Source organism: Neodiprion virginianus, chromosome 5 (genome assembly GCF_021901495.1).
Source record: "Neodiprion virginianus isolate iyNeoVirg1 chromosome 5, iyNeoVirg1.1, whole genome shotgun sequence".
NCBI classification, from domain to species: domain Eukaryota; kingdom Metazoa; phylum Arthropoda; class Insecta; order Hymenoptera; family Diprionidae; genus Neodiprion; species Neodiprion virginianus.
Genome location: NC_060881.1, coordinates 3,477,376 through 3,503,973, shown reverse-complemented (window position 1 = coordinate 3,503,973; position 26,598 = coordinate 3,477,376). Strand labels below are relative to the sequence as shown.

Sequence of the window (26,598 nt, the reverse complement as noted above, 5' to 3'; positions counted from 1 at the left end):
AGACATTTTTTCATTCAATTTTTTGTAAAAGCACAATATGGACGAATGGTGGTTCGTTGGTTATAAAGAGGAACCGAAGCTGTTGAGCTGTCGATATGCGTATGGACATATATATATATATATATACCGTGGAGGGATAAAATTTGATTCAGTCGTATGTCGCGATTTGAAACGCGATGTTTTCTAATGTTTTTTTCTGGTTACAGAGGGGGAGAGAATTAATGGCTGCGGGTGAAAATTTAGAAAGACCAAGACATGGAACAAGGTGACAATATCGAATATTTAAAAAAGCGAAAATTTAATTTGGTAAAGTAGAAAATGTTGAATATATCGAAGTACGGAGAAGTAAAAAAATAGAAAGGTCAGAATATATATATATACATAATACCAAAATGTAGAAACGTCAGAATTCGTGTCGATAATATATAATTGAATAAGATTCTAGATTATATGCTGTTCTATAATGTTTTGTATTTCCGTATTTCGACTTCCCGCACTGAAACCTTCTGAATTTCGATAATTTTGATTTAAATTTTCACGTCTTTGAAAATTCTACATCTTGGATACTTCCATCGTTCGGTCATTCTTTTATTTTTCACCTCCACCCGATTTAACATCCCGAATTCTTATAGTGCATTGCACGCAGTGTGCACAATGTAAGGAATAAAATAAAGGGCACTACAGGTTGTGAAGAAACGAGAAAATAAAAATAAGGACGCGGTTCATGCGCCGCCGCTGGAGGTAAGAAAGATATTGCGAGGATCGTGGAATTAAGAGGAGCAGAAAAGTGAGTGGAGGGGAGGCGGGGATATAGTCGTAGGCCTAAGGTGGATCGAATTTCTCTTATCCAGAAGGCGGCTGAGCCGTAAGCCCACCAAAGAGCAAGGTGTGCTCGGGCGGTGCTTGCACCGCAGGGATAGACTAGGCTCCTCGCTCGCGTCGACGCATGAATGGGGCCTCCTTCGCGAGGACGCGACGCGAACGAACGGACCCAGACATCTGGTCCCGGGTCTCTCCTTGCGCATAACGCGTTCTACCACAAGGCGGGTATAACGCGACCCTCGCACAGTCTTCTTGTATTAAAAGCTAAAAAACACTCCGCATCCCCTTCTCCTGGTCTTAATTACTCCTGCGGCAGGTCGAGGATTACGCGTATACGTATAGTATACTTCTTCGGTTTCTATTCTCTTCTATACTCTTCCTCATTTGTTTTTTTCGCAACGGATTTCAGCCTCAGGTGCACACGCGTATACATTCGTACTTGAATACCACATGGAAAATCGGTCATGCAGGTTAATTTTATTACATAGATAGACGTAATGCTTTTTTCACGTAGCTTATAACGTGTTGGCTTATCCGATGCACGACGTGACGTTGCGGGTTTTTCATTCGTGGATCGATTTCTTATGCATACAACCTTGATTATATGCATGTATAGTATATCCATGACGTATGAAAAAGAGAGAGGGGCGGGGGGGGAGAGATAGAAAAAAGAAACACGGGGATACCCCGAACTGAACGAGGAAGCTAAGAAGAAGAAGGCGGAACGAATTACTAAAGCCGTGCAGGTCTGCCGGGAGTTACTATTAGACGTGCATACGTCGTACATGGGAGAAGAGGGACTTCCGGATTCGCCCCCTACGGACGCCCCCCGCAAGGGTAAACAGTTTTTTTTTTTTTTACCACCGCCCTTCCCGCTGCGGCAAAACAGCCGAACGACGGTCGTTTATTAAGGGCGCTTTTTGCGGCCCCCGTTATATGCATGTATATATATATATACACTCTATACGTGTATTTCTATATAATATACATCGGTTCCGGGTCGTAGATTTTACCGGAAATCGACCATCGGTTCATCGGATTATCCGCAATGATCGGGAACGAAAATCGCCCCATGCAAGCAGCTTATATGGTATATAATATGTAGACCTATAAGTAATTTACACGATTCTAAATAGTTTATCACAGACGTACGATGGAATTCGTTGTTTCTGTATTCAAGAGACGGACAATCCGCCGTAAACAGAATCAATATCTTAAAACGAACAATTTATAGATTAATACGAGTGTGCCTGATCGACGTGGAAACGGGAAACTGAACTCAACCACACTTCCACACTGAAATTTCTACCGTCGAGACAAACTATGTCGAATACAACGTAATCCATCATCACGGAATCAAATGTTGATACTTCGCGGGTTTCTCGTAAGCGGGTTTCGATTTCTGGTGCTTGACGCGTTCTTGAAAGGCCTTCAAGTCCGCGGTCAGTTCCTGGTAAGACGGCGGCACGGAATCGGCAAATTCGGGCTCTACCTCCCTAATTATTGTGTAAAAACAATTGTGATCACAAGCAGTTATAACACAGAAAGCGACGGAATGATGTACGAACCGAAATATTTATAAATAAGTAATTAAGTAACATTCGGAATAAGTATAAATATAGACACGCAAAACATACACATGTCAAACTGTAACGTAATAACTTGCCATCGGAATAAAACTTTTGTAGAAACAAAAAAAAAAAAAAAAAAACGACTCCATTCACACAAGCATATAGCTGCTCAGGTACGGAGAACTGAGGATAACATCGAACAAAAAAACATGCACATTTTACATACAAAAAGCAAAAACGATCTTTGAATAAATCTATATCCAAATCTCACTGATAATCGAAATGGAAAAACCTGACTCACATGTTTTGCTCCTCACGAACGCAGCGTTTGCAGGTGTTACTGGCTGCCAAGGCGACTCGGTCCAGTCCCAGCTCCTTCAGGATCCTCAATTCGTCGAACCAAATCCTCCTCCTTTGCGGCGATTCGGAACCGGCACAAACTCCCGAACTGTTGTCATCGCATCCTGGAATCGTCGAATCAAGGCACTTGTCGCACCGAACTGACGAGTCCTTCGACCAATTCACTCGCGACTCATGGCCATTGCCTGCTGACAAATTTTACCATGTATGTTCGCAGCTTACTTCAAGACGCTCGAATTAAGCATTGATCAACTGAAAACTCCGCACTATAAGCACTAATGTCTTCTTATCGCGGCGTTTTATTTCGTGTTACAAGTAAACGTTACACATTTTTGCCCGAATTTAACGATTCAGCCAACTCTCGCGTGCTTTAACAAGGGTTTTTTCTTTCAATTAAAGCTTGGTTGTCGAACGAAGATCGAACTGAGCTAACAAACCGACAATTGAACGACGAATACTACCACATCCCGCGCTCTGTTCAATTGTTTTTAAAACCATCGACATTATCTGCGTATAGATTTAAACTTGCGGTCGCGATTCGAACCGGAAGTGCATTGAATAACGAAGATTGTTGCGTCGGAGGGGTGAAATAATAGAAATATGTCGAAATAAATATACCCTCGGATTATTACTTGTTTATAAAAGCGCAAATTCGTTGGAAAGGGAGATTTGAGTCACGGTGTTTACGAAGCGACGCCTTTAGTTTCTTTTGTTTTTTTTTTTACATAAAATCGATCTATAATCGCAATATGCGGCTTCGATAATCCGTCGATATGACGAAAATAATAGATTTTTTTACTAGGTTAATACTACTTAATAAAAATGTATGATTTGTTTTCGTTCACCGAAAACATTGTACTCAAAATACAGGCGTGTCATGTATTTTCTACGGAACCTGCAACTGCAAGCCATTCTTTAATCATGCAAATCATCGGATGGATTCAACGAATACAATTAGCGTTAACGTTTTATTCGTTTGGCTGCAGGTTACCCCTACCTTAGCATGTACGTTATATGTCGTTTAAGAAAAATTTAACTATCTGTTAAAGTAGATCGGGAAGCAATTAATGAAAATACTTCTTACGCAAACACGCCGATCAGGACCATCTAGCTTTCATAGTCAGACCTGTCTCGAATGCGGAGAATTCTCGTCAACGCTGTTCTATCACCTAGGGGTTAAACAGCGTACCCTGAGCCGGCCGAAGGGGAACCAGTTCTTTCTGACAGTCGATAAACTCCCAAAAAGACTTTATCTTCGCTCGACGACTCTTACCGCCGCCCCTAGTAAAATCTAGCTCGATACCGGCCACCTCGCTTCCCGCCATGTCACTTCTCGGTCATTCTCTGTCCGTTTGTTTCTCGCTTTGCGCTTGTTTCTTCTCGCAGTGACCACGGAGTACGTAAATACTAGTCAGCCTCCGATGGGCAAACTTCGTTACTTTTAAACTTGTCTTACTAGTTGTGGCGTCGGCCGTTATGGCGCTAGTTTCGTTCCCATGCAAATGGCGATATCAGGCGATCGAAATTTTGTCTGAGCCTGCCTCCTTCGCTCAGTTTTCGCTTCAGTGGCGCAGCAGTTGGCAGCAGTGAATTAAGTCGGCGCACCAAATTCAAACTCACATACTGCGGAACTGTTTCTACATTTTCCTGACACACATTGAAAAGGAAATTCGTGCTGCTAATGTGCGAGAGTTAGAATTGGATCAGTATTTAAAAAAATTTCAAAGATATCAGGTCGCAGCTGCTCGGTAATATTGAAAATCGGAGTAATCGGAGTGATCTAACGATCGGTGATGTCATTACCCTGCTTTGGGATCTGGCAAGTAGGTTCGCGGCGAGAATCAAGATGGCTGCCACGTGCGATTAACGATACATCGGACATCCGACTTGTGCAGTGTGCTCGGTCCGACACACTGACATTTGGTACATGTATTAGCTACTTTTTTATACCGATCCGTCAATCGTACTTCGGGGTGTTTTGTCGGGGTAATTATCATTGCGTGTAACTGATGAGGAATATTTCCAATCCGCTCGATGATAGTATCTCTCCGCGAGTCCGCCGGCGACTCGCATTGAACGACAATGTTCAGCAAAAAACTTCACGTAGACGTCAAAAAGTCAACACTCAAGATACAGGATGTAAAAAAGGACAGCGCTACGAGGTTTAAACATCTGAAAATCGTTCTTGGTGAGTATCTGGCATTTCCTACACTATGATAAATATCTTTTTACAAACCTCCCTGCCTGCTGTGTCAAATCAGATGGATACATTTGATTAACCAAAACACCTTTAGGTTCCAGTAACCAACAGGGTGTTATTTCACATTCTCTCTTTCTCTCTCCCCCCCCCCCCCCCCCCTCCCTCTCTCTCTTCCACATCTATTTGAAGAGAGACTTCTGTTGGTCTTTACACCTACGCGATTTTCATCACAAATACCTGTTTTCTTTACGCATAGTTGAAATCACATTTGTTGTTGTAGAATAAGGGATAGTTGTCGAAGCCTTTAACGTCAGCGAAGACACGTCGCGACGCAACTCAGACCCTGATCTGCATTCCATTAATATCGGTGTATCACATGGTCCGATTTGATCTGAGATTTGCATCTTTGAGTAAACACATAAAACGATCTGTCCTGTCCATATTTGGCATCGACTGACACGATTGCATGTAAATATTAGTTTTGTACAATAAGAGAAAGGTGCTATATATTATTCTCAATCTTCTCTTATTCTGAAATACAAAAAGTTGTTGATGTAAATAAAAATTTGCAAGTTCCTTTTGTATTTAATTACCTATATTAACAGAATCCTTGATATTGATATTTGGTCAGGATCCTTGGAGAAATACAAAATATTTTGCAGTAAATGTATTTACTTGAAATTACTTGGTGTTTATTATCATATTATACATTCTTATGTTGTTCTGCATTTCATGTTAGATCGGATTATTCCATAACAGAAAAATTACCGATTCATTTCTTCGATTGCATGCTATAATTTTATAGTAAGTTTGAAATGGTTTTATTTATTCGTATCAAGTCAACTGATTATTTTTCTTTGCAAGGTAAACATGAAATCTGAGCAATTGAAACAGAGTCCAAACGTACACGAATTGATTTTTGAATAAATTTCTCATCAATTATTCCACCAGGCAGATGTGGAATATTTAGTAATCTGTAAATGATGGCTCTTCTAGTCTGACAAAACATTGTATAGGATATGTAATTTTTATTCATTTTTCCTGATCCTGAAATTTTTACTGTCGGCTAATTGCTAGATACAAGCACTTGCTGCCAGTGTAAATGGCAATAATAAAAAATGCCTAGAATAAATAAAACACCTCTGCGTAGTCCTGAGGCAGTTGTGGTCAAACGACATTATAGTAACTGGTTGGTATCTAATCACCGGACCACATTACCAAGCTGACCACACAGCTTGGTTCGGCCTCCATCTGGAGCTAAAATTACTCTTCACTGTTAAAAACAGATAATTGCATATCAATAATTTTCTCAATCCGAACCGTCTTGCTGCAGAATTTCCTCGTTTAATTATTTTTATGTTACATCCGCAAGACTTTCTTTTCTCATATCATGATGTTATCAAATCGTTTCAATATGTTAATCCCAAGTTCTTTTCCACGAACAACAATCTGTTTGCCCAGTTGTAAGTCTCTAGTATTTTATTTTTCCGATGCAAAACATTAGAAAACAAAGGATGTTTTTACCTTGACGATATCAAGGACTTGTAATTTTTTCTCAGAAAAGTCGAGCGTCTCATTACACTCTTTTTTTCTTTCACTTTATTTTACAGAAAACGTAGACACGGATGAAGCGAAGGGTTTCTTCGAGGGGAATTTCAGTCATGTATACTTCATACTGTATGACTGCTTTGTTTCCGCGGAAGCAAATTTACGCCAGCGTGGTAAGTTTTCTAAACTTTTTTTATTCCACAATGTTATGCGCTGTTTACTGCAAAAAGATATACACATATGTATGGAAACATTCTTTATATAAACAAATACATCAATGACAACATTGGTTTTATCAATGGGCATTTGTTAATTAATTTATTGTTGCCTGTTGTTATATTGTCACAATCATTAATTCTGTGTATTCGATAAACTGTGTACTGATGTCAATTGTTTTTCTCTATTTTCCCCCTCTATCACTTTGCTGACAGAACTTTCCTTTCACCTCGGTAAGTGAAACATTTTTGCCGAGCATGCAAAATACCTTGCATATATATATATATATATATATATATATATATATATTTTTTTTAATATATACTTTTTTTCGCAGTCGATCAGGTCGTAGAACTTAGAATTGTGTATGAAATTTATATGTAACGCACTGCACAATGGGATGAACTATTCTTTTATAAAAATATCTCTGAATTCTCCTACTTTCTGTAGCTCAATTATGTAATAACTGTAATATTCTCAAATATGTTGCTATTCGATCGTTCGTTTTTTTTTTTTTTTCCATTTGTTTGCACTTCTAATACAGATTTCCATCGTCGCTAATAAGTTGCATGATCAAATATGAGATTGCACGGAAACGGCAGAAACGATTCCCCTTTCAAAAATGACCCATCTGAGAAAGCGATGACTTGATAGATTGATGGCATGATTTTCTGTGTGTTGAAAAATAAACGATATAAATCGGGAGATACAAAGACGTTTTAGAATTGACCTGTAAATATAGTTTTTTTTCTGCAAACAGTTCACAAGGCGCACAGAGAAGAGCTGGAACAGGTGTTACAGCTTTTAGAAAAGATACTGACACTCCTTCCTGAGCTTCTGAATCGAAGATGGCAGTGCCACAGCCTTGCCAGGATATTGAGGAAACTTTTACACCCAGGAAACAGCTGGAAATTACGTCGTCAAGCCATAAGGTTTTGCAAAATTTTATGGTCCCATTGAAATATTCCGATTTGCTTCCTGTTTATTACTTTCGCAACAATTGCGGATCCTCAAATTCTGTTCATTTATCGCTGCAGGTACTTCATACTCTGGTACCAAGCGCTCGGCGACAATGCTCCGGAACACATACATCAAATGTTCGCCTGTCTGGTACCCGGATTTCCACCAAGTCAGGCATCGCCCTATAAGCTTGAGCGTAAGTCAGATAACAAAAAGGATAAGCCAACGAAATCAGCGAGCTACGATGACAAGGAAAAGAGAGAATTCTATGACACGCAATTGGGACAAAGCATTTTCCATGACACCGGGGTAACTCAAGGACCCATCAGCCTGGTTGATGGCGGGCCAATTTTACCGCCGCAGAGCGGGGAAAAGCCACTGGACCACGAAACCGTGCGGTTTCTCGAAGCTCTACTTGACTTTATGGTTAGCCAGGTATATGATCGTGGATAAATATACAATTGGAACCCTATTCTGTCGCCCGTCGTTTTTAATTTTCTTTTTTCTTCTTCCTATGACTACAGGTTGTCAAGGTCGAATGGCGAGACAAACACGCCAGACAACACAAGGCGTTTCAATTTCTACTGGAACGATTTAAGGCAACTTACTTGCGATACATCTGCCCAGAGTTTAACGACAATTTTTCACTGTACAAACCGAATTTAGAGCTTCCTGGAATGAGGAAACCTTCCCCTAATCAAGGCCAGGACGTTTACACACTCTGCAAAGTTACGCTTATCAAATGGGTCGCTAAATATACTCATGTCACGAAGAAGGACGGTCTATTGTTGCAGCCTTCACCAAAGTACGAAACAACGAATGACTGTTACTTATTATTACATGTGTAAAAATATTTCTTTTTTTTTTCGATCCTCTAAGGAACTGATCAATTGTTTTTATCTCATCAGCATGACAACTAGTGATGAAAATCCAGAACCAGAACTTCGGCGTGTATCCGTTATCCAGAATTCAACGGATCCAAATACTTTGTCTCCCGAAGTTGCTTCCCAGCATGAAAACCAGGAGGATAACACTGTGCTGGCCACTAATCTAGTGCGAGAAGTCTTCTACGGGAACCGAGACAATGTTAATTTCGTTCACGAACTTTACAGACAAGCATTTCTACTAGATTTCACTCACGCTGGTGCTATAAGAAAGGCTATTGCTGTTTACAAAGACTGGATACAAATGAATGTAAGCTATTTTGTTGAAAGCTAGTGGAACTTGAATTCATTGCTTCGAATTGTAGTATAGAATTTAAATCGTCAACTATTATCGTCAGGAACTTCCATCATTCATGCTAGAGCCCTTGGAGAGTCATAAGGACAGAGAAATTGAAGATCAAGTGAAGAGGGAGGCTTTAATTAACGATCGAAGTCCACCGGAAAGCTACAGACAGACTAGACTGAGAAACGATTCGTATCTTGGAGCTATTCACAGGGAAAATTTGTTTGTGAGGGCTGGATTGCAAAATGTTTTACAAGTTTTTGTAACACAAGCTTCAAACGTATTTTTCTTAGAAACGCCAGGGGGTAATGCGTCCGCAACTCTGTTAGAGGAACAAACTGATAGCTGTAAACGTGTGCTAAATGTTTATCGCCACGTCGTTATGCAAGTCAGACTTGAACCCGCCACCTGGGAACAATTACTACGGTGAATATTTGTTTCAGTACACAAATTGACTCACGCCATAACTTTTTCTTGCTTGTAATCTGAACTCATGATTTATTACTATCGACAAACCTTTGGAATTTTGCATTTCATTCTTTTAATTGTTATTTTTCAGAGTATTACTACAGATAACATCTTTGGTACTAAGCGACAAAACATCGCGTAGAAAACAACAAGAAAGTATCGGCGGTAAATTGGCGCCGGCGATATTTCAGACTCTGATAGTAACTTGGATCAAAGCTAATTTAAACGTTGTTATATCTACTCAGCTTTGGGACCAATTTCTCGCCGTTTTAACTTCCCTAACCCAATGGGAAGAGCTGATTCGTGAATGGGCTGTAAGTTGCGAACTTGACACAACACACCCTCCACTAAAGTCCCAAAGTGGTTTGAATTAGTATTTTATTTTTATTTTTTGTTTTGGATCACTCAGTCACGCATGTAAAAAAAAATATCAGTATTCGACACTGGTTGTAGATAATTTATAGGGAAAAAATATTCAATTAACATTAATACCACTTAAAACTGTAGAGGTAACTTATTACTTATCCTTGATACATGGGAAAAAAAATCCCATTACCTGAAGTGTTTACAAATTTAAAAAATCTCAAACTGCATCGAACAGAATAATTCGTAAAATTTCAATTCCGTAATATGATTTGCAGAAAACTTTAGACACTCTAACCAGAGTTTTAGCAAGACATGTGTACAATCTTGATCTCAATGATCTACCACTGGATCGGCTTAGTGAGCAAAAGTCAAAGAAAAGACGAGGTATCGGCAGCCGTGCCGCTTCAACGGGATGTGTTCAGCCCCAAAGGAGAGGAAGTGTTGATCATGAAACTGGGGCAACCATGAAGGACAGTGTTACTGGTGATTAAAAATATGCGTAGACCATTTCGACCATTTTAAAAGCCTAAACTATTCGGTGTAATCCAATTTCAACTCAAGCTTTCTCTCAAACCTCGCAGATCATCCACTGCGCGACCCTAGAAAATTCCGTCCGCTTCCGAGAAGCGCTAGCGATAACACAATATACAATGGAAAAGGAAAAATTAAGCTGCACAGACATCGCACTCACACTATACATTCCGGAGTTCCTGGTAAGTTGTATGATCACTGGTTAAATTTGTCGGTAGGCTTGATGATTCGCTGATGTTTTTTTCTTTGTTGTGAGTCTATAATCTAATCGCCATCGTGTTCATACTCATTCAAACATGGATGCATATAAAACAGCCATTTTGTTGACCCTGGTCTATTTATTACCTTTATTCTTATTTTATTTTTGTCATCGTAAATATTATTATTATTATTGTTTATTTCCCGCTTTTTCGGTGTGTCATCATCACTGGGATAAAAATAATCGACTCTTGTGTCAAACCTCCTTCATCGGATACAGCACAGTTTTAAATCGTTTTTCACTTACGTTTATTTATCATATCAGTCATCGCCATTTCAATTATTCAAGCAGTGTTTGTTGGTGACAGTAAAAAATGTTGTTTTTTGAAACTCTAATGCACAATTTTTTTCAATTACGTATCTGTCCGCTAAAGTGTCCAATGCCTCTGCTCTAAAATTAATCTCACGTCGAGTTTAAGTAATAAAATGGATAATTATCCAATGGTGGTATATGGGACAGCAAAAGTGTGAATTGAATAGACTCGCATTAATTCGGTACTTGCGATTAACGAATCGTGGTGATATTGTAGAAGAAAAAGTAGGCACATCGCAATTTCTGATTGCGGTATATACGATCATTGTGAACTAAGCGTGAATTTCCTCGGGCAGTACTCCCCTTGTCAATAGAGCAAGATATGGCAAGGCTATTGTCCACTACTGCTACGACTACAACGGGTAACGAGCCTGCAACAACAGTATCAAAAATGTTACCAAGCAGACGCACTAAGTCATTGGACAGCGTCGTTGTCGTCGACAGCGAACCTCCATCTCCGCGCTGTCCTTCGCCTACACCCAGCAGTGGCGTCGATAGCAACAAGGATAGTCCAATACAGATAGAAAATATTGATGGGAACAGCATTGGTGAGTAGTAACAGCATCCCCAGAATATGAAAAACAAACTGCACGGTAATTTTAGAATGGCAGTGAATTGAGAATTGTAAAAAAATGATTATTCTTTCTATCTCACTTACCGAGATTAGAGTATTTTAAGATATAAAATAAGCGTTGCTGTACACGTTTAAGCGCAGTTTGAATCGACAATATTTTTCGTCAAATATTCAATAAGCAACAATTTTCTTATCGATTTGAAATTGTAAATACAGTCTGCAGACGAATAATTCGACGTATGTAACGATTTACCTAAAAATCATGCGTACAATTTTTTGGTAATTACATATTACTCTGCTTGATGGATTTTTAGGAATTTCTGCAAAATGTTTACACATAACGTCGTAAATACATGAAGTAATTTAATAGCCGCATTAGCACGCTCCGATAAAATACCACATGGCTTAATTCTGATAACTACTTTACGGCAGGTTCATTTACTATTAAACATCAACATGGTACTGAGTGAAATTGTGTTACTGGGAATTACAAGCCTTGAAATTAGAAATTTAAACAGGAAAGTACATACAAATGGCTTATTGCCAAACGCAGGAAGAATTCAATGTTTCCTTTTGATTGTACTAAACCTCTTAGTTAAAGCAAACTGGAAGTGACGCTTGACTGAAGATGGTGTTTTTATAAATTCTACTTATTCATTCACTTACGCAACTGTAAGAGGGAACTTAACATTTAGATCATTCACTCTTACTTCTTTGATAGCTTGATCAATTCGTGCATCTAGAATCTTTCTACTTTATTGCTTGGACAACAACAATGCCTTTTTCGCTTAAAAAATTACTCAAGGGTAAGAAGTTTTTTACGTTTGTCCTTTCGTCTGTTTTAGTCTCTCTCTTTTTCTCTCTCGCTCTGTCTCTCTGCCATATTCGATTTGCTCAATACATTGGCTAATTTTTAGTTGCTATTACTGGGAAATCGTGTTTATCATTATCGCTTTTGAAAAAAATTTTATAAAATATACATTTCGTATTCTTCAAACAGCCCTCAAGGAAATATATATTTTATTTCTGAGTATGTGAATTCGTTAGAGAGAAAAAAAACACGGTACAAGTTCTTGACCTACGATACTAAAGTATTGCTTGAAAATTGAATTTCGAAACACTTCGGTTTAACATTCTATTATTGTTGTTCAGATACAAGCGATGTATCGGAAAGACGATCAGTTATGGCTGGAGGCGGAGTTCCTGGTTGGCTACCAGACGTCGCTGTAGCTTTGTGGCGACGAATGCTATCAGCATTGGGCGATGTTAACAATATTCAAGACCCAGCTCTTCACGGACAAGTTATGGACTACCTTGTCCAGCTGACTCACACACTGATAAAAGTGAGTTTCACAGTTATAGACTCGTTTTCAAGCACCCGGCTAATTAATTCAATAATTTATCTTCGCTTCAGATTCGTTTAAACCAAGGAGTGTCCGGCGACAATCAAGGCACACCTCCTGTACCAGACTTAATTCCACCATTGACTATAATCGCTCCCTGGTGCTTCAAGGTGCGACAAATTATTCACTATTTTTGTCCCCTTACTCTGCAAAAACAACTAAATTGTCTTGTTATTCTACTCATTTGCAGGCGATACAGTTGCCGCAACAGTATGAAGTTGGAAGACTAGCCGCATATCGTTTGATTTGTCTTCTCACTGTTCAACCGATGGACATATCTCTTCCCAAGCCACATTTAACGCTATTTTACCGCGCTGTACACAACGGAATAGTCAGCAATAACACCAAGGTTCTTCACGCTCTTGTAAAGTACACGGGACCCAGATTATTCAGCCTCAATCTGCCTGGTTCCAGTTTACTAATTCTCGACTACATCCACGCAGCTAACGTCATACTCAACAGCAACGACGTTGAGGTGAGACTCGTCGTAACTATATTGCTGTTAGTCAGTGTATAATAAACTTTTGGCACATTTACAGGCGCCCAGAACAGAAGCTGTTTCCATATTGGGATCGCTGCTCTCACTACCAGCTACAGTTGCTAAACTTCCAGTATTACAGCCCTCTGGAAGCGATATCGTAACAGTAACGTGCCCCGATGCGAAGGTAAGGAAAATGTCTTGACAAGTTTTCTGGAAAGCCAAAGTTTAAAGTTTCAAGATTATATTTCTTTAATACCGCGTAAGGTCTAACAACGATTGTTCAAAGAATGAGATGATATCATGTTTTAAACTCGAAAAGGAGCACATTGTGACGATCCTGATCAGGAGTTGTCGCAGAGAACCAACGGGTGTGGCAAGGTGTGTCGCACTTTCCAGCATTGGCATGTTTGTCTACAGAGAATTGTCGCATAAAACGCAACATGCCAGAGTGCCAGAAGCTGTTACGGTGCTTCTTCTAGGCCTGAGGGTGAGTTGAATCAGATTCAATGAACAATGATCAATCTATGCATGTTGTAATTTCGTTTGAGCGCAGAAGTATATAAGTATATATTTTTTTTACAAAGCTGAAGTGGTGATAGTAGTTTGAATCTTCGACAATTTATTTTCAAGTAGTATAAATTTTATTATTTATTAACGAAACGACACATTTGGTATTTGGTCGATTGAGCCACTCAAGCATGATTTAGTAAAGCAATATACACATATACGGCACAATGCTTAACGCGCGTAACAAAGCTGCATGTTATAATACACATATTGTTGAATAACTCAATATCGGAGGTGATTTAGATGCTGCAGCTATTGTAGCGATTAGTATTGTTGTTATTTCTGTTGGGTCTGGTTGACAGAGGTTGCAGGTTGCTGGGCAGCGAAAGGATGGGATGAATTTTCCCCTGCTAGACAAGGTAGTCTCTCTCTTGGTCGCTCCTACAAACTTACTCCCAAGTCTTTATTGTTCATCTTGAACTATTTCAGTGTCCGTCCGACATTTGTCATTTCAATTGTCCACGTCCAACATTCTGAAGCCTAAATCGTTGTCTGTTTCATCCCGCAAAGAAAGATCAAATTGTATAAAGCGACGTCGAACACGTTACAGAAGAGAATACGGTTAGAAGTTAGGATTGACATTTAATCGATCATTTTCAGCGTACACCGAAAATCAACTAGTGATTGGCTACGTTAATACTGACTTTGATTGACTCATGCTTTTGTACACAGAACGAACACTATGAAGTACCTACCACAATGTCGTTCATGTACGCTTATTTGTTTCGCATGATCTGTTGCACTCTTCATTACACTATGTTTTTGTTTAAATGCAGGAATCAAGCTTTCCAAATTAAAGAAGTACCAGCAATGATCGTGTACAGAAATAATTATACAGCTAAATGATAGACCACTGGCATCTCAAAACTTTTATTTTAGGGGAAAGTGAGGGTCCAGTAAAATATTTTTCATTTTTAAACATCAGAGCTTACAGCTTGCTACTTAAAAAAATTAGATCTTCTCTGAGCAATTTATTGTCCTATGAAATGTTTTGCCTCTGTCCAAAAGTATCGATCGCTTTGTCCCAATGCCTCACATGACGGTAATAGTCTGACATAATTTTTACATGTACTGATATTAAAGTCTATTTCAGGCAACTCACGCGACAGTTAGTCAAGTTGCTTGTGATGCTCTTCTGTTACTCTGCGACCAAGCAGATGTACTGTTGGAACTTTATCCAAACATTCCAGCCAAAATTATTCAGGTTCGTTTTTGTTCCACTACAAAAGCACAGCTAGTACTTCCCTCAATTTCCTTATTGTCTTCAATCTTTCATTTCACAATTTCCAGGTTCTAGCAGAGACTCTTGGTCGCATGACTGGTCGTGAAAGGCGAAGCGCTTTGGCAACTTCGATGCTGTTTTGCCTCGGCGAATGGGCTATGCAGCTGGGACCGTCTGTACTACTACAACCATTCCATGGAAAGCCGTTGCTTCTAACATTATTTACAGTATGTAACCGGGTGATTTCCCTCCACGCAAAGTATTGCGAAACATTTCTAATCAGCAATGTTTTCAGGTATTAGACAACATTATGCATAACAAAATTAGCAAAGATTTACAAGACTCGGCAAAGTGTTACCAGCCTGACTCCGACGATTTTGATCCTGATATTTCTCTAGACAATTTAGTCGACGATACTGGTATGAAATCACCGAGGCGTGGAAACGTTCAATCAGTTCAGCTGGCTGCTCAAATGGTTAGCTTCCGTTTCACTGTGTACAATTAATCAAATGAATTTCGCAGTATATATATCGTCCTTTATTCTCCAGGTGTTGATGCACCTAGTAAATCATCTTGGACATTTTCCAATGGGCATTGGTGCCGCTCGTCTTTCATCTCTTGTAGTCGAGCTTGACGACATTCCTGGAATAGACAGCGACGAACTGTCTTCGGCTGTTTTCCAAGTTCCAAACGTCCAGCTCTTGATGCTATCGAATTCAATAATACTTTCGTTAGTCGAATTAGCAGCGCTGGATGCGCCTGGCGGCGGAGTCACCGCTGGCTTGACAACTGCTCCATCAACGGTACGAGTTCTGCTTCGAGATTTGGCCGGCAAGGCTTCATGGGATAGTTCCATTCTCTACAGTCAACCCTTCGTTGACGACGACTTACCTCCACCCTTTGGAAAGCCAGGTAAATCGCTCTCTCTTGAATTTTTTGAATTACATTTTATTGAAACTGTTTCTAACTGAGGATAAATCCTGGCTACAGTCGATTGGTCCTCGAAATTACGCAGAGAAGATCTGAGCAGCGTACTGCCAGCGCAAAGCAGTCCTCCTCAACACACCATGAGACACAGAGAGCCACACATTCTTCCCACGTTTGCGAATGCTGCCAGTGACATGGATAATCTTGATGATGTTTGTTGCATTTCGTTGTAATTCACTTTTATCTTACTGCGATCATAAGTGATACTAGTGGACTTTATATTTCTGTTCTAGCTCCTGCAATACATAGGCCACACCAGCCCTGAAGTATTAACGAATCCAGAAATAGCGCTTAACGCTCCTGCAAATTCGCCACAAGGGCCTCAACTTGAAAGTGAAACTATTGCTTCTATTTTAGGGCAAAGAAATATGGAGAGAGATCACATTAACAACTGGAATCAGCATATCAGGTGAGTTGTTATATACTAAAAATGTCGAAAATCTATTCTGATGACACATATTTTAATTTTAATAAGACAGATTTCAATTTAATCAAAGCTGGAATAGATTCAAAACAAAATTATTTGACTAAATCTTTCATTCTGTAGCATGTGTGCAGCGGCAATTAGTCCTCCATCCTGTCGTCCACCGCCCGCACCATTTCATCACTGTCGCCTTCTGTTTTCGCATCTCGGTCTGTCAGGCTGGGAGCAGAGACGAAAATTACACTTGCTTTCTAAAAATGAGAAGCTATTGAGAGAGTTGAGAAATTTGGACAGTCAGCGTTCCAGAGAGACCCATAAAATGGCAGTTATCTACGTCAGCCAGGGCCAAGAGGACAAGAATTCTATATTAAATAACGTAACAGCTAGCAAAGAGTATGAAAACTTTGTGGCTAGGCTCGCATGGGAAATAGAATTGGAATCTCATACTGGTTTTCTCGGTGGCTTGGTTCCTGGAAAAGCTAGCGGCGTTACTGCTCCTTATTTTGCAACATCCTTCACCGAGGTTATCTTCCATGTCGCTACTAGAATGCCTTCCGACAGCCCAGAGAGTCTTCTGCAAAAGGTGCGTAGCTACAGTAAATTCAAAAAGACAACGAATATAACACAGGCATTGGATTATTTCAGACAAGGCATCTTGGTAACGACGAAATTCACATTGTGTGGTCTGAACATTGGAGAGATTATCGCAGGGATATTATACCCACAGAGTTTTGCGACGTCTTGATAGTCATTTATCCCTTGCCTAACAAACTATTTAGAATTCAAATATCAAGGAAGACAGAAATCCCATTTTTTGGACCACTGTTCGATGAATCAATTGTAGAAGATGCAGTCCTACCCGGATTGGTCAGAGCAACCGCACTTGCCGCCAGCAGAGCTAAAAGATCAACCCTGACGCTGTACCAGCATTAGTAAGTTAAAAAGATTGAAATTTCAGCAGTAAAAATTTGTTGAAAACTTTTTTCTTCTCTATCTTTAGTTACGAGGAAAGAGCAAGGTCTCTCGATACTGTGGTAAGAAATCACAAGGAAGCTACAACTTTTGAGGAGTTTGCGGCAAATGTTTACTCCCCTGTTCAGCCACCAAGTCCTTTCAGCTGCACATCTTCTGTTTCCGGTATGATATAGAGTTTAGAAAAACCTCTAGTCACAGTCGTTACTAGATTTAGAAGAATCATCTAATGATAGTTTCTCATGTACTGTTGTTTTATTAGTTTGATTAGGTGTAGTGATGCAGGTTTTATGGTTTATCGTTATCAAGGTTCTATGACGAGCGTACAGTCAACCGCTTCTTCGAATCTTGCGGCAGCTCTTATCGACTCGCATCACGGAAGACCTAGTCTTCGGAGTAGTTCAGCAGCCAGCAGCGACAATAGAGCAAATAGAGGTGACTAACCCAGTCCACTAACCCCCACCCAACCCTGTAACATGATCCGACAAGTTAGTATTATTGATTTTTTTTTCAATTATTCCTGTGACGTTCTGTTGTATCCTGTATGAGGTGGTGCTATTTTGTGTATCTTCTTTTCAAATGTCGTACTATCACTTCCCATCCATACACTCTCACACACACACACACGTATGTACTATCTTACTTCAAAATAACTTTCCTTTACTATTTAAGATCTACTCTGATGATAGCCTATATTTGAAACATACTTACCACAAAATGAACCTTTAAACTTACGTGTAATAAAGCAAGGAAACAAACAATCTTTCCCGACGCCTAAAGCTAAGACAAATTTTGCACGTATTATTGGTATTACGAGTAGAAATTAGACCGTGTATACGAAGTTATAGTTGTAAAAAAGCACGAATGCAATGTAATACAATATTAGAAAATTTATTGCACGAACAAAAAGTTGATGTTCAAATTCGTTTACAGTACTCACGTAGTTCAAAGTAAAAAGAAAATTTGAACGAAAAAAATCTAGTTCCGAACCATGTTAATCTTCTGTAGCAACCCTATAGTTTATTTCTGAATTGTTCTTCATAAAACCTACTGTGGTATATATATATATATATATATATATATATATATATATATATATATATATATGTTTTTATAACTATAATTCTCTTTCGACAGTCTTGCATAATCTATTGCGAGGTAATTTTCCGCCTTTTGTGTCTATAGCTAGCAATTAGCTCCATTAGCTCATCACATCACTGACATCTCTTTTTACATGTACGGTGTTATATTCATAGATATGAAAATCCATTAAAAATAGTAAATTTAATTTTTTTTTTCTTTTATTACTCACAATTAGAATGAGCAGAAAAAAAACTATTTCTCTTGAGATAATCATATTGTCATTGGCTGAAAAAAATTACCGAGTTCAAGTTATACTCTAATTAGATGCACAAAAAATAGTCAGAATAAAAAAGACTCGAAAGATTTTTCTCAGCCAACGATGAACTATTAAATGTGACGAACAAAACTTACGTCGGTTTCAGTATCAGATGGAAGCAGAGTATGGTTTAGCAGCGATACAACAGATACCTCAACGCTGCATGGAATCTCGCCGAGACCAGTGAAAAGAATGTCTTTCAAAACTGGCCCAAAACACAAAGGAACATCTCAGGCTACACCACCGGATAGTCCTAGATACAAATAGCAGAGTAGTAACACGTTTTCGTTGTATATTTGGGAAGTATTATGTTTCTTTTTTACAATTTAAAAATTTGCAACCGTCATGCTGATGGTTTAGTAAAGATCGGTGGAAATGTTCTGGTCAACTCACTGAATGAAATATTCATTATTAGATTAGGGTGAAAAGTTATGTACAACTTTATGTTTTCATTACTTTCTCTTCTTTCTGTTGTAAATTAATTTTTTAATAACAGTAGAGAACACCATTGTTTATTTATACCAATTAACGATTATGCGTTTTTCGTAAGATCAAATTATTAATATTACGTTTTTATTTATTAATAATTATGATTGTAAATAATAATAAAAGTAATGATAATAATAGTTATAGAAAGCTGCAAACATCTCTAATGCAAGATTTAGGTAATGGGATTTTAGAATATTTGGATAAATATTATACTAACAATTATAATGATAACGAGAAATCAAAGATTATTGTCAGCGTTGCATCATTGGCATTTTCCATAAAAGGAATAACCCGAAAAAAAATGCATAAAAGCTGCGCAACGTTTATCTATATAGACGTATAGAAAGTTGGATAATACATAAAATCGGAATGATTTAAACTAATTTACCCAACTATATTTGTATATTTTACTTATATGAAATAATTCGTAGGATTTTTTTTTTTTTTTAATTTTTTTTTATTTGCTTCAAACGAATAAATGGATATGTAACAATTAGGCGGTGCTACCTCATTATGTGCGAGAGTAACTTATTTATATCTTCTTGCATCGAGCATAATAATAGTAAATACAACTGTTTGCTTTGTCAAGCTTTATACAACACTATATTCCAGAATTTTATAATGTCCTATTTGAACGTGTTTCCTAAACCGAATTTGAGCTACCATTTGTACTTTGGGGAATTGAGATGATCCCCCTTTAAAAAAATATTTTCAATTTTTCCGTCCTTAGATTTAATTTCTTATATTATATTATAAATATTGTTATATGTCTAGTCTATCTGTATTAAATTTCATAGTACTAAATTATATAGAACCATATATACACACATATATTATTTAATCATCTGCATTAAGCGTTATAATTTGAGAATTGGATATTAGTTAACACAGTCCAAATGTTGGGCAATATTGTATCATCGGAGAGTTTAAACTGATTTTGTTCGTTGATTGAAATAACTGTATTTATTTTAAGGAACTTTCAACGTAATTAGACTCACCTTTAATATCCTTAATCATGCAGTAAGTGCTCTAACGATAATCAAATTCCAATCTAAGTATTACCAATTACAGAATATTTTCTTCATCAAGCTTTTCCATACTGTGTATAAAGTATATCTCATCAGTTACATTTCTTGGCCTGAAATCCACTTTATTTCAAAATTATCTATGTACTGAGTTGTACAATTTAACTAAATTTCAGTATATTACTTGACACATTCGTAAAGCTTTATTTCCGCAATTTTGTCGTTATTCATTCCGAGCAAACTAATAATGGCTTTACATTAGTTATATACAAAAATAGGAATTATTCGCTATGCAACAGAAGAAGAAACCCGCTTTTAAATACCCTGATAAAAAAGTTGATGAAACATGCTAGATGTTAGTCAGTATTTACACTCCAGAAAATAAAATATATGGAAAACACAAAATATTTCACTATAAAATTATTTGTTGCGTATGTATGATATGATATACATACCTTCATATCTATATTACATGTAAATCGTAGTTGGATACGAATATTACATACTTGATTAGTAACATTGTTATAAATGCATTTAAAATTAACAAAAGTATCACATGACTTCAATGCTACATCAGATTGCACTATCATAAATCATTTGTTATATGGATACACTTCTATAAACGTCTTACCAAAGTCGATGAACGCTTTTGTTAACAGTACGTTACTGAACACTACGACCAGAGCATATACACATAAACAAGATCTTAAAATGTCAACAAAGGTCAAATTGATGCATCTGTAACATAAAGACAATCTAGAATTATTCGTCATATTTTTACAGAAATAGATACATATACTTCGGATATTTGTTATCGAATTATGACATAGTAAAGGATGATATAAATATTTACTTTTTAAAACGAAAGTATGAAACAAGCAGATTCCTCACTATCGGCAGTAAATCTTGTTCACGATACGATAATAATCCAATTAGAAGTCAAATTATTCCAGTTCACTATAACTAACATGTATGCAATCGGTCAGTTCAAACTTTAGTTTGAAGTTATACCTGTCATTTTCACTCCGTTACTTAATGGAAATTCAAACTACTACAGGACTCATAACTAACTTGCTATGAATTATATCTGTACAATTACCCGTTATCGCGCTTGGACTTTCTTGAGATTTATCTAGGTTGAGACAAAATAACTTTCGTTAATAATCTATAAATTAAATATAGTATAGCAACATAAAGAAGAGTCGACTGGATGTTGTATTTATTGTACATAGGTAAAGGTATATATTTTACCCTATAATTTCATTGATATTGTAATCTTGTTGTTATATTGCTTAAAGTGACGAAATACTTACTAAACGATGATAACAGAAACATATTTGAATTTACGTCAACTATAAACGTTATAATTATATATGTCAAGTTACTTACGTTATTTCGCAATAGTTATTTAATTTTTCTATCTTTTACTTCTTACAATAATTATCAACATGCAATAATAATCAATACAAAGAATAATAGAGCAACGTGCGTTTCTTTAAGAATTTAAATAGTATTATTTATTGATAGATATATACATTTTCTTAGGTGCTTACAACTGAGGATCTTTTTTGTAACGTAATTTGATTTGGCGGTATTAAATTCCAAGTAAATAATGTAACAGTATTACTTTGATTCGATTATGGATTTTTCTTTAAAATTTAACACATCAGCATACTTATTTTCAATAAAAAAAAATTACAACACTTGACGATACTTACAATTAGGTACACTGCTATTGTACATCAGTACTGCAGAGCTTTCTTGATTTTTTTGACCAATTGGATGAACAATCGTACTAAATTATGAAATGTATGGTATGCATACGTTTTGGAAAAAAGACACTTAACGATATTTGACTATATTTTTATATTTTTATAACGTTCGATGACAGCCAATTGATTTTAAAGTTAAAAATACTCTGTAGTACATGTATACAGTAGGCATGGGGCTATAAAGTGTAGTTATCTTGATTTGAGTTCTAACACAGACCAATAAAAAAATCGGAAATCAAAAAAAGGTGGATTACAAATATTGATACACCTCACGGTTGTTATAAATAGTTGTAGAGAAATCAAATGTTCACGCTAAAATAAAAATGACAGTAGTCACTAGTGCTCTAAAAAAACTTCCAGTATCTGAAACGTAAGTGTCCAAATTGGTGCGCGAACTGTATTCTCTATTTCGATCATTTACTTGACTGGGTTCACTTGATTAATTTAGAGTTAATGAACTTATCTGGTTGTCATTTCAAGATTTCATCTTGCATATTTATGTTTCATCAGCAAGTCTTGTTTCGATACATTTGCTATCGTTGCATCTAATATAATCTATAATGAATATCTAATCCAATCTATTTAAATATCCTATTAAATTATAATTATTTCTGCACAATAGTATCTAATGATGTTATTAACGTGTATATTTCGAATAAAATATGCAAATCATATTTCTTTACTTTTTAAATGTAATATTGGTTCTATTTTTCATCAATTCATCTTCAGAACAGATTTGTGAATAAATCTGTACATGATTTCATTTTGCAACCCTAAGTAATATTCTTTATCTAACAAAACAATTGAATGAATAAATACAAAACTTTTTAAATTTGCCTAGGTCGTTCGAGAAAAAGAATCCATAGTTTTTCCAGCATATGTACATCGTTTATTCGTTTTATACAACAAATTTTTAAATCATAATTAGTTACCAACAATACGTCTTTACAGTGTATAATTTAAAATCCAGGATCCCATTCGCATTTCTGCTCTTCGTCAACCAAATTGTAGCAAACCAGGGTATCACCAGGCTGAAATTTAACCTCAGGATCCTTCAGTCTGAGACCGCATTCCACCCCATTTTTAATGGTTTCAACTTCAGACTTGATATGCCTTAACGATTCTACCGGACCTGTAAATCAAGATATCTGAGTAGCCTAATTTTCTAATAGATTTCCTAACTTACAAACTGATGAATATGTGTATATTTCTCACCTGAGTGAATCACTTCCTTTCCACGCACTAATTTGAATAATGCAGATTTTTTTAGCATTCCTTTTACGCATCGACATCCAGCTACGTAAGCTGTTTTCTTTCTCTCAGATATCTCAAATTGTTGCAAAACATTTGCTTCACCTAAATTAACAAACTTTTTTTATCAATATTTTCGAACTTTATCCACCCAAAATAAAAATTTTTATCGATAATAACACACCAAGAATATCTTCTCGTTGAACCACGGGAAGCTTTCTACTTATTTCATCTTTTAAATCGTCGATTAGTTTGTAGATGACGTTAAATGGCCGGATCTGGACACCATTCTCCTTCGCTAGAATTCCAACTTTACCTGGTGTCTCAACGTTGAAGCTGTATATTATAGCTGGAATGTAATACGAGCAACTAACGATTGACATTGCAAATAGTGAGTACATTAAATTTTGTATCATACTTTTCACAAAGATTCGATTTTGTTTTTTTCTTTAAAAAATCCCTGGCTTTCCTCTACCATTTCTGTGATGTAAAATTTTTTAACGATTTTTCTTAATGTCCAGGAAGAGTAATCACTCACCGTTAAATGCATCCGCTAAATCAATATCGGTCTCTGTGACGTTTCCAACACCGTAATGAATTAGGTTAAGCTGGCACGCGTTTGTGCTAGAGTAAGTATCCAGTACGTCTAATATAGCTTCAACAGATCCACCAACATCGCCTTTGATGATGACGTTAACCTTGAGCGATCCGTCATCGCGAGGTTTTTCCTTTTGTCGCGGACCGGTCGCTCTCATTTTATATCTTATTCCCAACGCTCTTTTTTTCAATAAATTTTCTCTGTATTCCTAAAATCACAAACTGTTGAACAAAGATTTTGCCGTAGATTTTATAGGATTTAACTTACAACAAGGTGCTGCTGGTGTCTTTCCTCTGCAGCTTTCGCGTGCTCCTTGGCTTTCTTCTCAAACTCCTGACTCATCCTGTACTTGATTACATCTTTTGCTCTCTTTTCGCTTTCAACTTCAAGTATCTCATCCCCAGCAACTGGCATCTCGCGCCATCCAATGACCTGCACAGCATCGGACAACTTACCTTCCATCACAGGTTTACCATCTTCATTAAACATTGATCTAACTTTGGCCCAGGCTTTTCCACACACTAAATGAATAATTTTTGTATGATAGATCCACTTTGAAGGAACTGCCACTCAATTATAGAAAAATCTGTTGTTGCAGTACCGAGAATAGATCCTTTTCTGAGGGTTCCACGCTGAATCAATACAGTTGCAAGCTTCCCACGTCCTGGATCATTGGATGCCTCAATTACAACTGCTTCCACAAGACCTGTAGGATCTCCCTGGAGACTCATCACTTCTGCTTGCGCTGCGATTGCTTCAGTCAGGTTGGTCAAATTAATTTTTTTCAGCGCTGAAATATTTATGCTCTGTACATCTCCACCTAGATCTTCTACTTGTATGCCATTTTGTGCCAGCATTGCCTTTGTCCGTTCCTAAAAACGAGAAGATTAAATCATCCGTTATTAATGGATACCAGTGAATGCATTTCCGATTTGGCGATACTAACATACGGTTAATTAATTTTGTGTGTGACAAACACTAAGAAGTTGCTTCGTTTACAACGTTTACCTACAATATCAGCATCTGGCTTATCAATCTTGTTTATTGCTACGATTATCGGCACTTTAGCGTCCTTTGCCATTCGAATGCTCTGAATTGTTTGTTCCATCACTCCATCATCCGCGGCTACCACTAGAATAACAATATCTGTAACATGTGCACCTCTAGCTCTCATTGCGCTGAATGCCGCGTGTCCAGGAGTGTCCAAAAAAGTTATCCTTTCATTGGTGTCAAGGGTAACTGAAATGAGAATCACGATAAGTCTTACAAACAGAAACATGACAGTATAATCTTTGCACTCAATGAGACTTGAAATGTATAAGTCCTCACCATTAAATGCTCCAATGTGTTGAGTTATCCCACCAAACTCAGAGTCCACAACTGCTGTGCTACGCAGCGAGTCTAAGAGTGTTGTTTTTCCATGGTCAACGTGGCCCATGACTGTAACTACTGGATGACGTTTTATCAGAACAGCCGGGTCTGGTGGAGGCCTGAATAATGCGACTGCTTACAAATCACATTTAATTCATAACGCGATCTATGCAGCAGACTCTCAAAGATTTTTGAATGAAGAGTCAGGCAAAACCATTTAATTACAAGAAGCTTTGGTATGGAAATGAAATAATTTTATTCATATTCTATTGCTAACATATATTGGATATTTACCGCCTTAGTGCATCCTTATTGGTGTCATCAGCAGACTCTGTATTTTCACTGGGTTGCGATATGCATTCAACTTTTCTACCAAATATTTTAATGATTTCTCGGATTTCTTTCATATCATCTATAACAGAGTTGCGGTTTTTATAGAATCTATTACCACCCGTAAATTCCATAGCCTCAAATACTAAGCTTATATCCTTTTCTGCAGCTTGCGCCACTTCTGCGACAGTCATATTCTTCCATATTTTTACTGCCTCTAGCTGTTGCGTTTTTGATTTTGAAGGGTATAGAATAGGGCGTATCGATCTCTGTAATTTTATAATTACTCCTTCAGAGTCAATTATGAAATTTGAGATATACAAAGACCACGAACTAGGTATCACAATTATTTAGACTCTCAATATTTATTTAATAAATAACATACCGCATCCACAGCTTTTTTACGTCTACACCATATAGTTGCATGAAATAACTGGCGTTGATCCCAAGTTATTGTCAATCCTTTATTAATATTAATTCCAATGACTTTATCTTTAGTTATGTCGTATAATCTCCGATAAAAACTGTAAAAGAAAGAAGCAACATTTAAAAGTTACAGATTTGTAGGCTAGGTGTGTGTAGGTTAGGTCTTACGTGAGTTGATAATTAAAACGTGTAGAGGTACAATTGTCAAGTATAAGCATAGTGAAGTAAAAATCATAGAAAATAACTATCTTTACGTTATGTTCATTCTAATTATCAACAAATAAAAGTCTCACATTGGTTTCATTTGCTTTCGAATTACAAGGGCCGCCATACTTGACATAACACACTTTTTCGGATTGAACGCAGAACCAGCAGCCAATAACATCGCAGCTTTTTCGAAGCGCGAGTTCCACCGCGCTGAAGACGAAACAATGTTCAATACCGTTGCCGCGCCGCGCTGTAAATGC

General features: G+C 37.3%; 3 protein-coding genes across 4 annotated transcripts; 1 reads left to right on the top strand and 2 right to left on the bottom strand.

Moving 5' to 3' along the window:
• Positions 1-2,119: 2,119 nt before the first annotated feature.
• LOC124304750 (uncharacterized) lies at positions 2,120-4,078 on the bottom strand. Its single transcript, XM_046763364.1, has 3 exons — positions 3,943-4,078; positions 2,695-2,938; positions 2,120-2,318 (listed from the first exon to the last, which is right to left on the bottom strand). The coding sequence occupies exons 1-3, from the start codon at positions 4,076-4,078 to the stop codon at positions 2,171-2,173; spliced, it is 528 nt and encodes a 175-aa protein (XP_046619320.1). The 3' UTR covers positions 2,120-2,170.
• Positions 4,079-4,604: 526 nt separating this feature from the next.
• Positions 4,605-21,250, top strand: LOC124306108 (probable Rho GTPase-activating protein CG5521). The gene is made up of 30 exons (XM_046766295.1): positions 4,605-4,941; positions 6,564-6,674; positions 6,933-6,950; positions 7,478-7,649; positions 7,755-8,112; positions 8,202-8,482; positions 8,586-8,871; positions 8,960-9,330; positions 9,464-9,686; positions 10,014-10,221; positions 10,320-10,451; positions 11,137-11,388; positions 12,567-12,757; positions 12,829-12,927; positions 13,008-13,292; positions 13,357-13,482; positions 13,618-13,785; positions 14,168-14,224; positions 14,959-15,069; positions 15,156-15,314; positions 15,383-15,562; positions 15,636-15,999; positions 16,078-16,226; positions 16,308-16,483; positions 16,622-17,081; positions 17,144-17,430; positions 17,499-17,635; positions 17,780-17,905; positions 18,608-18,628; positions 18,976-21,250. Exons 1-30 carry the CDS (start codon positions 4,836-4,838, stop codon positions 19,134-19,136), a joined length of 5,775 nt encoding a protein of 1,924 aa, XP_046622251.1. The 5' UTR covers positions 4,605-4,835; the 3' UTR covers positions 19,137-21,250.
• A 911-nt stretch (positions 21,251-22,161) lies between these two features.
• Positions 22,162-26,560, bottom strand: LOC124306111 (translation initiation factor IF-2, mitochondrial). 2 transcript variants are annotated; one of them, XM_046766306.1, is made up of 11 exons: positions 26,425-26,560; positions 26,091-26,229; positions 25,670-25,974; positions 25,334-25,494; positions 25,017-25,243; positions 24,606-24,876; positions 24,272-24,525; positions 23,945-24,212; positions 23,591-23,755; positions 23,371-23,511; positions 22,162-23,287 (listed from the first exon to the last, which is right to left on the bottom strand). In XM_046766306.1, exons 1-11 carry the CDS (start codon positions 26,514-26,516, stop codon positions 23,115-23,117), a joined length of 2,196 nt encoding a protein of 731 aa, XP_046622262.1. In that variant the 5' UTR covers positions 26,517-26,560; the 3' UTR covers positions 22,162-23,114. The 2 variants fall into 2 exon arrangements, with proteins under 2 accessions (XP_046622262.1, XP_046622263.1); XM_046766307.1 differs by lacking the exon at positions 26,425-26,560 and adding an exon at positions 26,300-26,420.
• Between the last annotated feature and the right edge of the window lie 38 nt (positions 26,561-26,598).